Genomic DNA, 12,759 nt, shown 5'->3' on the forward strand with positions numbered 1-12,759 from the left:
ATTTCATAAAGTATAAACATTTTGAAAAGTCCCAGGAAGCTCTCTCCTATCAGTGCCACATAAGGTACTGTAGTTTTAGCATAAAACATCACAAATGATGGAATTATAACTGAGAATAAGCTCGCTTAACAGCGATATGTGATCTAGTCTCTTCTTCAGTGCAGTCACAAACATCGGGCTTTACTAAGGAATGTATCCACATGACACCCAGCACAACATGCCACACTGAGATGCTGTTTGGGCTTCAAACTGGAAATTACATTCCTTAAGAGCATTCTTCTTTGGTTATAAATGGGTAATCACAAATACACACATTCAATACTATTCAAACTACTTCTTTTTGAGTTGGTGTTTAACAAACATTGTGTTTGTTAATATTAAACATGTAAGTGTGTCACAGTGTCTGCCTTCCTCTTGATCCATTCTTGAGATATTTTGAGTTTATCCGTAAAGACTGTGTCTAGCAATTCAAGTGTGAAGCCACAAGCTACAAAGTTAATTGATCCTAAGCAGTGATCAGGTCTCACCCTGGACAAATGACTTCAGCCACAAGTCAACCCAAGTGCAATCAAGGATTGAATCAATATTGAACCTTATCCAAATTTCATCAGTCTTCTTTCTACCTTAATTCTCTACGCCCAGGTTTCCCATGGATAGCACTGCCATTCACTTTCTTATTATAGGGATGAAGTATTATTTTTGTTATGATAATATTTAGGACAAGTTAGAGTTTTTAATTAATACTAGATGATTTTAAAAGAACATGTCTTTCCTAGAAATGTCACTAGTAAAATGCATCCAATTTTTCTCTAATGTGGTGCTTTCCTTGTCCATAAAAACTTATTTGATTAGCAGTACTATAGAAGCTAACGCTTTTGTATGCAGGCACTCAAGCATAATTTAATCATTTTATTTAAGCATGAAAAAAATTATTCTGAAAGCCCTGTTAGGTAAAATATCCCTGACTAGTTTAAACTTACATTTGCAGGTATATTAAAGGTGAAATAAATCACAGAATGCTCAGTATGCAATGGAAAAGTGTTAACTTTGTTACAATAGTCAGCAGCAAGTTAAAAATTGTAGTATTAGAGAATGTAAGGAATGACTGTCTTATTTAAAATAAATGCATTTAGAAAGGTTACTTTAAAATAAATTTTGTTTTGTGCAAATCCTTTTTATATTACCAAGACTTTCACCTATGGAAACCTTTTTTATAGTCAAACAAGATGAGGTCCTAATTGCATAATACCATTTATCTGCTGAGGATAAAAAGTGCCAACAAATGAAAATGCACATTAGGCAAGAGATTGTCAGAATAGAAAATTGGTTTTTGTTATTTTTTATTTTTTTGTTTTTTTGTTTTTAAATAACCCACTCACATTAACAAAAGACTGCAGTAGCTACCAAATTATAGGTTGTTATTTTTAGTGGAAGTAGTTCAATATTCATATTGGAGCAGATGTAGCAGTTTAACAAAACAGCTCTTCAAATCCTGCACAAATTGAAAACAGGAAAACTGATTGCATTTTCTCTTATCACTTTCCTTTTCTGAATTGACACTTTTGGCCTTCTGAAAATTTACACATGGCTTTCATCTCAACAGCACCTGCTGATCAAATAGAAACCTAACATTTTCATGAAAATGGTATAAAGGGCCAGTTTTGTTCTAACCACTGTAAAGGGCATGCGTTGCCTGCTTGGTGGCAACAATTGCTGTGTATAAGTCATATTCATAATAGTTTTATGCTTTCATTAAACTTTTGAAAATTTGTTAGGTTCCTTCTGGATTTTTTTTTTCATATTCACTTTTTGTATGGTTCAAATTTCTTTGACTCAATCTGCCTAATACTTAATTTTATTGTGTAAAGACCAGGCAAAATGTGTAAAACAGTAGATTACACTAAGATACAAATAGCATTTTGTCTGCCTCTGCTTAAAATACACACATATTTATCTATCTATCTATCTATATATATCACTAAGCACATGAGTGTAAAATGTATGCATCTCATTCATTTCATATTCCACTCAACAAAAGAAAACTAGAAACAAGTCAGTGTCAGGCCCTATTTTGAAGGGACCCTACATGTTCTTTTATCAGATATAGAGATAACAGGAGCTTCCCCAGAATGGGGAAAAAATGGATGTCACCCACGAACAAGCTGGTCATCTAACTGAAATAAATGACCACTTGCTGTAACTACCTCCCCAGGGAGTAAAGGTAAATCTTGAAAATGGGTATTCTCTTCTGTAAAACAGGCAAGGATGCTAGCTACCTTGCTTCTCTGATTTTAAAATAAAAATGCTCCACGTGTTTTTATGTAACATCCAATTCTGGGTAAAATTAATGATGTTCCTAAGACATGCTGTCAGCTTCTTAGCCAAAAAAAGCTCTACCCCTTCTGAAGGATTCCAAGCTGTCCTTTCCTATTCTGCCCGGGTGATAAGGTAACCTGAAGGCAGAAATGACATACAGTAATATATGTGCCACTCTGACCAGTTGGGCTGTGAATTTCAGTGTTTCATCATGCTCACTGAGGCAACAGCAAACCTGAAATGTCAATATGTTCAGTCAATGGAAGTAAAATAATGGGACTCTATTGTCTTACCCAATCGATCTGCTGCTGTCAACAAGGAAACATGCCCCTCTGGCTTTAAACAAATTTTAATTAGGCTTTTAGTTACTGGATCATATCTATCTACCTATGAAAAAAAAATCTAGCTTGACAATGTTTAGGAGGCAATCATTGTCTACTTTCATTCCTTTTAAGAATCTTCTAAAGTTGATATTATAAATTTTTTGAAATACATTCATGAGTCAAAAACATTTTTTTTTCTTCTTTCAAACTGATTCTAAGCAAAAGAGTCATGGTTCTTATTCAAAAACCAAATCTACCTAACAGACTTAGATTGATTTTTTTCCCCCTTTAGCCAGAGTTGACCCATACTACACAATCAACAAATTCCATATTAAAAGTAGGCTTCCGTTGCCTTTCCCATCACTGGAGGACCCTTAACACCAACACATCAGCAGTGCAAAACAAGTGACACAAAACCAAACATTAATGACCAATCCCCAAAGCTTCTATCCTCCTTCAACTCAGTTTGATCAACCCTACAGGGAAGGGTAAATGAAACTCCTTTAAAATAAGGTAGATGCCAGGCGCTGAGAAAGATGGGGTGAGAGTGAATAGCCAATAAGACATTTTAAGTCATTCAAATTGCACCTAAGTTCTTCCCACCGGAAGGGAGACAGTCTCACCTTAAAATAAAAATGAACTAATCAAGTTGTTAAGCAGTTCTTTCTCTCCCTCTTCATCGAAAGGCTTCAGAGTCCAGTCAATAAATAATCTATTGTTCCCCCTTTATCGAGTCTCTTTAAACCTATTCAGACTGGCAAAACTAAACCCAATTAAAGATAAGGCCCTCCGGTAATCTCACCTCGGTGAGTCCTGTCTGGATAGCAGAGGTGATGGGAGATAGCGTCAAGGCCAGGGCTGATGCCTCCACCTCACCCCGCACAACAAAAGGCAGATTTCTCTTTCTCCCTCTGCTAATCTTTAAATGTAAATTCTCTCCGCCAGCTAAGAGGAGCGACAGATAACATGTTACATCTTCACTTCTCCTGGTCTTATCGACTTCTGAATCATTTGGAAAGGGAGAGAGGGAGCGGGCAGAGCCGCCTCCCCGCGCCCCCCTTGCTCGCGGCCACCCCCTCCTCCGCGCGCCTCCCCCGTTCACGGAGATTACCTTCTGGCAAAGGAGCGCGCGAGAGGCGGCCGCGGCCGAGGCGGCACCCAGACCGCGGCTTTGTATTCATTAAACACACATCGGAGCTTATCAGAAGTAAAAGGCTTGTCAGGATGGCACATTGTGTGTGAGTGAGTGTGTGAGCGCAGGAGGGAGAGGAGAGAAGCCAACGTGCATCAGGGTGATTACAATATCAGCAGGGCCCAGATGGAGGCAGGAAAATAAACAGAGGGTGCGTGTGAGACAGAGCGGGAGAGGGAGGAAAAGTGGGAGAGAGAGAGAGAGAGAAGAGACACAGGCAGGAGGGGCGAAACCATAAGGGGTGAGGGGGCGGGGGTTCAGGCCCCTCGATGGGACTGGAAAGTAGGGGAGAACTACCCTGAGGCTGAGTGGGGGTGAAAGCCAGGGCTGGGGGTCGCCTGCAAGCCCCAATCTGTCCTTAACCCCCATGAAAAAAGGGAGGAAATCCAGACCAGACAACTGCATTTCCCTCCAAAATGTGAACATTTTGGAGGTTCTGTCAAGGTCAAAGTTTTCAAAACCACTCTTTTGACAGTGTAACAATGAGATCTTCACCATCTCACCTCCATTCAAATAACCACAATTTGCAAAACCAACCTAGTGAATCCACAGAGCAGTCCTTTAGCCTTCCAGACCACCCTCCAGTGAGGGTTCCTGTCCCTTTCTCTGCTGACCCAGATACCCTAAATTCCAATCCCCACACACCCACACAGAGAAGATGGGCACAGGCGGATATAAAATAGCTCCCTTTGTGGCTGTAATGGGTCCCAGCTGAAGACTCAAGCAGCCAGTATCATTGGGATAAGGAGGACCACTTGTGATTGGTAGCTACAGGTGACTCCAAGACACCTGCTCCACCTCCAGAAATTGTGTTGGGGGAGGGGGGTTCCTTATGTGTATATCTGAAAGTCTATTTTGGAGGTGGGAATTTGAAATTGAGGCAATCAATCTCAGTTTGAGCTGCCTCACAGCTCTTCACCCACCCAGAGCCAAAGAATCAATCAGAGAACAAGTAGGGGCTAATGCTCCTCCATCAGACCAGAGTTCATCCTCCTCTCCAGCAGGGTCAGGAGGGAGATACACCTGAGTAGTCCCTTGGGAGCCCCTTTTCACTTTTAAATGCACCCATCAGACAATCTGAACATCTGATCAGATCCTTAATGGAGTGCAGATAATGCAGCAAAGGAGGTTCTTTTATTGGGGGAAGGGGGGCGGGCATTTGGATGTGTTGTGTTTCAAGGCACTGAAGCCTGGTTAAGAAGCTCTCACTGCAGTGTGGAGAGTGAGTTCAGAATAAAAAAGCCAATAAACTGCATAATTTTTCATGGCACACACTGTGGCCCCAGCTGCTGTGAAACTTGGAGTCATAAAATAGTTTGTGCATGAGAAAGTAGAAAGGGACAAAATGTGGGGGAGGAGGAATAGAGCAAATGAGTCCAGAAGGATATGGAAGAGCAAGAGAACTAGCAGTCACCTTTTAGGGGAGACAAATTTTTAAGAGGACCTTTAGAAAATGATGAGGCATTGTTTAATCAAGTACTCTCCCCGCAAATCACTTAGCCAAAAAACTGTTTTATGTGTAGTGCCCCCCCTTCCCTCCAAGCTCCCACCCCAAGAAAAGAATCAAGGGATGTTTGATAGGTAACACAAAGTGAAGAAAGCTGGCCATGGTGGGGGAAGGGCATGTGTGAAAATCTTGTCATGCAATGAATGTCAGATAAAAAGGGGTCTGCTACAATCCTCCAGTAATCCAATAAAGTGGAAAACCTTGTGGTATCACTGAGACGAGAACAAGGTAATATTTCTCCATAAATCTTCAAGGAGTGACCAGGTTCAATAGTTACAGAAGGGTGCAAAGGTAGGAAGTAAACCACGTGGCAGTCTATATTACAAAATCAAGTGAGCTCTAAATGGCTGAAAATCTGTCATCCCTTCATGTTTTTAATTTAATAACAGATTTCTGGAGTATCATTTTAGCTCAAATAAAAGGTCCCCTTTCACCTTTCTCTCTAGCTGTTACAGAAAACTGTATTCAGAATAACCAGAAGCAACCACACAGACCCTCCCCTTTATCTCATTTTAGTTAGATCACAGACTACATACAAACACCTAAAATTCCAATGAAACTCCAGAAAGAAGAAAAAAAAAAAAAAAAGGCAACTTACCCACTGATTTTTCCATTACAAAGTCTTAAGAAATGCTATTTTTAAAAATAAAATGCACTAGTATTATTGCTTTCAAACCCAGAAGACTTACATTTTTTTTCTTTAAAAGGCATCCCAAACATTAGGCATGAAAAAAACTGTACAAACACTAATCTACCAATCTTCTAATTTTGCAAAGGTATAGTATTTCTACTACCTTGTTTGTTCATTGACTTTTGGCTCATGGTTATAAAAAAGATCAACCAGTTGTCTAATGGAAGAATCCATGACACTCTTCCAAAGCGAACACTTTACTTCAAAGCTTTCAATTAAAAAAAAAAAAGCAATACAATAATCAAGAAATATAATCACAGAATAAGTGTATAACAGAAAGTGGAGTCTATAATCCCAGCTGTCTTAAAGTCCAGGCTAGAGACTAGAAATCTTAATTTCAACTAGTTCTTTTCTTAATAATAGGTTACCTTCCTATAAAAGCAAGAAGTCCATCTGCCCCAGGCAGATAAGTTTTGAAGCATTAATTCAGATAAAAATCTAGCATTTTCTTTCTTTCTTTGAGTATGTGAATTCTAGTGTGCTATAATGTGAGAATTCCAACATATGACCATTATGGCATAATATCTCATTGCTCAGCTTGTCATTATTTCATTTGTAATTCTTATGTTAATTATGTTCATAATTACTATAAACAGATGTGGTAGACATTCATGTGACCTTTTATTGCAGAATGCATTCCTCACTCATTTTGCTTTAATTTCTCATGTACATGAAGCTGAAATGCAGAAAAAAGAAAAAGCCTTTCTAATTTTCTAATGTTTTAAATGCAAAAGTTAAAACAGAACCTACCTCTACTTCATCTGCATTTCAGAATATCAATATATTCTTAACATTTAAGCTGCTTTATAGCACATTTCTAAATTGCACACTGAACCTCACTGCTGCTTACTAAATTGTAGCTCTGGATGCCAAACAAAGGCTAGCATCCATCTAAGTTGTTTGTCTTCTTTTTTCCTTAATATATCAAAGGTTAATGCAGCAGAATTGTGCTTCAAAACCAAGTGCCTAGCAGCTACATAGCGATTTATTCACTCATAACTCAACCATCATCCTCTTTACATAAAACACATTTACAATAAAATCAGTATGGATTTCATTAGCTGAAAACCTCCTCGAATTTCATTTCTTTGGCCCTAATCTATAATTAGTGTGGACAGACAGGTGCAAACCCTTCTCTTCTACAGATGGCTACTGGAAATGGTGCAAAGTAGCTCCTTCTGTTTAAACAACACAGAGATAACCTGCTCTGTCTTATCACTTACAATTACCTCCATTAAACTGAACTAATGTTTGCTTTAATAAAATGTTCACTGTTCTTTAAACATTATTTAGGAACTCTTATATTAATGGCTGTAAAAAAAAAAAGTGAAGTTGGAAGGTGTCTCTTTAGATAATAATAAATAGCTTACTCTGGATGAAAGGTCCCCATTGATGGATAATTCTGAGGTTCACAAAGGTTTTTAGTTGATTTAACATTGGTTTGTTACTTCACATAAATAAGGTCAAATATACATTTGAAAAGAGCATTCAGGTGATAAGTATAATTTCACATGTAGAACGGTGGGAAACATTTTTCCTGAAGTTTAGAACTATGAAAGATTCAAATTTTGAGTATGGATTTGGGCTGTTATTGCTAAGAATGTAACTCCTAAAAGTTCTAGATAGTTTTAAAAGAATATTTATGTTAACCCAATTTTATGTATTTGTTTAACTGCTGATAGATTATTTTTGATGTTGATTGAGTTCATTCTTTTAAGATACATTTACAGAATTAACTATGAATCTAAGTGCACTCTGCAAACACATGGTTAAAAATAACTCCATTCCATAATAAATAACTTCTATAAAGCCAGAGCTCACTGCTCCCTGCTTCTGCTATCAATAAAGCCTGTGGATCACTATATGATGAATAAAGTGCCCAAAACATAAAGAATTTTTAAATGCCAAAACAGCAACAAATAAATAGCCTTTCTCACTGAACTTACATAACTTACAGTAATAGGCTCCAGCAAAATGCAACTGACTCGGTTTTTTTTCACATGCAAATCCTGCAGGTGCCAATTTTTCAGACTGCTTTGCTATGAAGGGCTATGTTGCCTGCATAAAACCTCAATGAGGAAGGCTTTGCATTCAGTGCCTGTCAGCTGATGTTCATATCAAAGAAGTGAGAAACAGGATTTGACAGTGAAGAATGTCCTAAACTGACAACCACTGACCAGCATTCCTATTGGAAGCATTTCTTTCTCCTGATCCCTTTTTAGTGTTTAAGGAAAAAAAAAAAATGGTGGGGGGAGCTAAGCTTCTATATTACAATAAAATAAATTATAATGGCACCTTACATTTGTGCAGTTCTTTGCTATTTATGAAATACTCTTTTATCTGGAAATATTTCAACCAACACCTCGATGAGAGAGCTTATCATCAAATACTAACACCAAGAGCAATAATTTGCTTCTCTCAGAAAAAAATTGTGAACTTTTTTTTTTTAAAAGCTTCATTCCTATAGCTGAAATGTTACTGTCCTACTATTTCAAGCAACTTGGAATTTAATAGTGCAGTTTGCATTGTACTGTGGACAGAATACTTCTTGTTAGGAAGGTCTTTTTAAAGCTTTTATAATCGAATTATTAGCAGGTATTAGTGAGTCAAAGAGACTTAGTATAAAGGAAAATATCATTTCAAAGACTTCTGGTCTGTTTTGAGTTGTCCAAACATTAGAGAGAGGGGGAAAAATTGCACTGTTTTCTACACATTGCTTTTATTAGGTATGAACTGGACATTGGAGAAACTATACACTGAAATTCTCCCACACAACATTTAGGTTTTCAAATAAAGTGACTGCTGTTCAAATGGTTTATAATTACATTACTGATGCTTACACAAAAATTTAATATAAAGTTCTTCCATTATATAATCTTAAATTCAATTTCTGTGTACTCCAAATGAACCTGATTCCTTGGCTATTTTATTGGAATTCTGTTTTTTGAAAGAATTAATAACAAATGCTAAATATAGCACTAGAAAGGATAGATTTTAACTCCCTCAACATCCATTCTGGCTGGAGGGTGGGGGGAAGCCTGGATCAAACTAAGATTCTCTGATTAACACTGGGTGAGATTGTTAGAGCTCTCTGAAAAGGTAATAGTAAAAAGAAAAAAGAAAATGAAATCATAGAACCCTATCTCAAACATCTGACAGCACTGTAATGTTAAAACTAGACTAGACTTAAGGATAAACAAGGGGAAAGGCATTGAATTAGGAATTTGCTTCTGTTTATACATCACAACTGAAAGAAACACCCAAATATGGGCTAAGATGGTTTAAGAAACAATGATGTTTGTTGATCTTGTCTAAAGAATTGTGTGATGAGAAACTGGACACAACAGAATACTCACATGGTCGAGGCAAACCGCTGTAATAAACTAAAAGGAGGCCCCCAACACTAACAAACCATTTATCACCAAGAAGCTGGTCAATTTGTATTCTAGGGAGTGTGGACTCACTGGGCACAGACCCAGTTCCACTCCTGTTCTATGCAAAGCAGGGGAATGAGCCACTGAGTGCACTTAAAAATGGTACAGATGTTTAAATGGAGACTAGGAGGGAAAAAAATCCTGTAAAACACATTTCAGTTCACACAGAAGATAGAAAGAATGCTTTGGTCAGCAACCCGACCTTTATCAGGAGATAAATCAATTTGCAGCAGCTGTGGACAGCCATTTATATACAGGCCCTGGGCAGATTAATTAAGGGGAGTGAAGTTAAAAATTCAAGAAGGCTCAGAGTTACATTAAGCACATAAAGTTGATCTGGAGTGGCCTCTCCACGTCTCTTGGTCCTCACTCCCTCGCCCTGTTCTCCGTGGCTGTTCTGCAAGATCTCCTCCTAGGGAAATACTAGCTATTTCTTAGGTAACCTTCTTCTGCAAATTTCCCCAAGCAACAGCAACCAGGCTGGGGCACACTGAGATCTGTGATGCCCAATCTTGAAGGAAAACTAAAAAAAGATTTCTCCACTACGTTTTGCAAGGAATAAGGAGACCAAGGAAAGCAGGACTCTCCAGCCAAATCTTCCAAACTGAAAGGCCTTTTGGGGGAAGAGGAGGAGGGAAGGCGGCTATTTTTAGTAACGGTCGTGGTTCACATCCTACTTCCCGGAATCATAATACTCAAAAACTTTTCCAAGGGTTGACTGCCCTTACAAAAAAAAAAAAAAAAAAGTTAAAAAAAAAAAACGGATTTAGGCGCTTTCTGTTGGCATAAACCTATTTGTTTAAAGCATCTTGGTCAGCGCAAGGTCCGCCCTGAGAGAGGGGTCTGGGTGTGCCAACCAACCCAATCCTTTTAGGTTCGTCGGGAGGGCTGCGAGAGACTGGGCGTGGGGCTCCTATCCATGAGCCCCGGGGCTTTACCAGAGGGATTTCTGGAAAATGAAAAGAATTCTCAGGACACGACTCCCGTCTGTGCCCCGCCGGGCACACGGCACAAGGTTCTCCCCGTGTAGGAAAAGAGGACGCCGCCGAGTTGAGGCTGCGATGGGAACACCAAGAGAGAACAGCGGGCCCTGGGGCTCAGTGAGGTCCCGCAGAGGCGGCGGTGCCCAAGCGTCCCCTGCGGAACCCCTGACCTGCCCTGGGAGTCGCCGCCCTCCCGCTTGTCCACAGTCTTTCTATAGGAGCACCGCAAATGCCCAAGAGTAACAGGAAAGTTCGGAGAGAGCCTGGATGCCGCTAAGAGGACCCTCTACCCTAGTGGCAGCCCAGTCCCAAAGTTAAGATTCCATCTCTCTTGTTCCTACAGCTAAGTTTGCCATCGGCAAAACCAGCATTTCATTTTCAGTTTTAAAACCCCACGATGCGGGGATTGGGCCACCTGCCAAATGCACAGTGGGGCACCTTGACTAGTTGTTTTGTTGGGGGGGGGGGTACACTTATCTTCCTGCTCCCACATGATTGTCAAGGAAAGAAAATAAAAATTATTTTTAAAAGGCAGTACGGGGAATCTAAAAGTAAAACCCGCATCCTTAGCTGACCCGTGAAGTTCAGTGTCATCGCAGACTGGAGTCACCCGAGATGTTCCTCTTTGCCCTAGTGCGCAGTCCTACCCTAGTTGGGCGACAAGTACAGCCTGGAGCCTTTGGGTCGAATAATCCAAACCAAGTTGACGGTCATCGGAATAGTAATTAATAGTATCGGCCAAGGTCTAGTCCCAGCCGCCTGCCATCCCTCCCGCCCGCCCGCCCAGCCCGCCCGCGGGCACTTACACTGTACAGGGCCGGAGAGTCCCACCATCCGCCACGGGCTCCGAGCTGCAAATAAAACTTCCTCTCGTCTCTGCCGGCCCGTGGGGCAAAGGGGTAAGGGTGCAGCGCGGCTTCCCTCCCGAGGCCAGAGTGTCCTCAGTCACTCGCCCACTCGCGCACGCCGAGAGGCCGCCGAGTCGCGCCGCCGAGCGCCTGCGGCTGTCCCGGCGCTGCGCAGGGCGAGCTGCGGTGCAAAAAGCCCGGGGTCGGGGACGCCAGCCAAACGCAGCCTCCACGCAGAGCCCAAGACTTGCGGAGCTCCGCTCCCCTCCTCCCGCCTCCCTCCCTCCCTCCCTCCCTTCGCTTTTCTGTTGTTGCTGCTGTGGCAGACAAATGTGATGTGGGGCGCAGGGAATTGCCACTGTCACAGGCGGCGTCTGCGTCTGCCTCGCCCGCCCTAGCTCACTCTCGAGGAAGGCGACGCATTTATCTGCAGGGCGGCCAGGCGTCCGCCGGGGAGCAGGAGCGCCGCGCGCTGTGCGCCGAGTGCGCCCGCACCAGGCCGGCTCCGGCGCGCGCCCGCGCCCAGGGCGCCACGGCCGCTCCGGAGGGAGGCGGCGGCGCGGCCGCTACCAGGTGCAGGGGGGAGGGCCCGTGGCGGGGCTTGGGGGAGGTGGAGGTGGGAGACATCTGTGTCGTGCGGGGGTCACGGAGGTCAAGTATATGTTAACAATGGGCAGTCCCCGCTCACTGGGGTGCGCGGGCAGGCAGGCGGCCTCCCTCCTGGCCTCGCCCTCTCTGGTGCAGGCTGGACGTGGGGCTGGCTCCCTAATGATGCCTTCCCCGGACGCCTGGGCTTGGCGGCCCGAGTGCCCTGCAGTAACCCAAGACGACCACTTTCCCTGGCCATCTGGAGAGCTCCTAGCTGCCCTGCCTGTGTCTCATCACTGGCTGGAGAGACAGCTCTGCCAGAAATCAAGCCACTCTCAGATCTCCTCTCTAATCCCCTTCTGTTAGCTGATTTCTAGACTGAATATTTGCTTTCGCATTAGATAATAGCCTTAGAGAAAACAATTATCATTTTCTTTTCCCCCCTTTGTTTTTCTACTTCTCCCATAGTATACCATTAAGAGGGATCTCTTTCCATCTCGGGTTTTTTTTGTTGGATGTGTCCGTTACCCTTAGGCATTAATATCAAGACTTTGGAGGGAGGGAGGGAGTCCCTGGGGGGAAAAGATAGGGTGAAAGAATTTCAGATATTTCCAGAACAAATAAATAATATCTCAGTGAAGAGGGACGATAATTTGTACAGAGCAAAAAAAAAAAAAAAAAAAAAGGCTTGGATGGCAATGAAAATATTAATATGTAGGTCAAATATGATCAGATAATGGCTTGCAATGATAAGTCAAATGAAATCTTTTAAAATTATTATGGAACGGTGCCATGACTGCAAATGTTATTGTATTTAGTGGAACAATTTGAAATCCTACTCTCAACCATGTTTTCCCCAACTGGCCTAAATCAATGT

The 12,759-nt window shown here is 41.7% G+C and overlaps 1 protein-coding gene across 1 annotated transcript in view; it reads right to left on the reverse strand.

Annotated features, from left to right (window-relative positions):
- Runx1t1 (RUNX1 partner transcriptional co-repressor 1) overlaps positions 1–11,540 on the reverse strand; it is a 138,400-nt gene extending 126,860 nt beyond the window's left edge. The window contains exon 1 of the mRNA XM_076835680.1: positions 11,253–11,540. Within this exon, the coding sequence (XP_076691795.1) occupies positions 11,253–11,280 (28 nt within the window). The 5' untranslated portion in view covers positions 11,281–11,540. The remainder of the gene's footprint in view (positions 1–11,252) is intronic.
- Positions 11,541–12,759: the final 1,219 nt, after the last annotated feature.

Source organism: Callospermophilus lateralis, chromosome 16 (genome assembly GCF_048772815.1).
Source record: "Callospermophilus lateralis isolate mCalLat2 chromosome 16, mCalLat2.hap1, whole genome shotgun sequence".
Lineage (NCBI taxonomy): Eukaryota > Metazoa > Chordata > Mammalia > Rodentia > Sciuridae > Callospermophilus > Callospermophilus lateralis.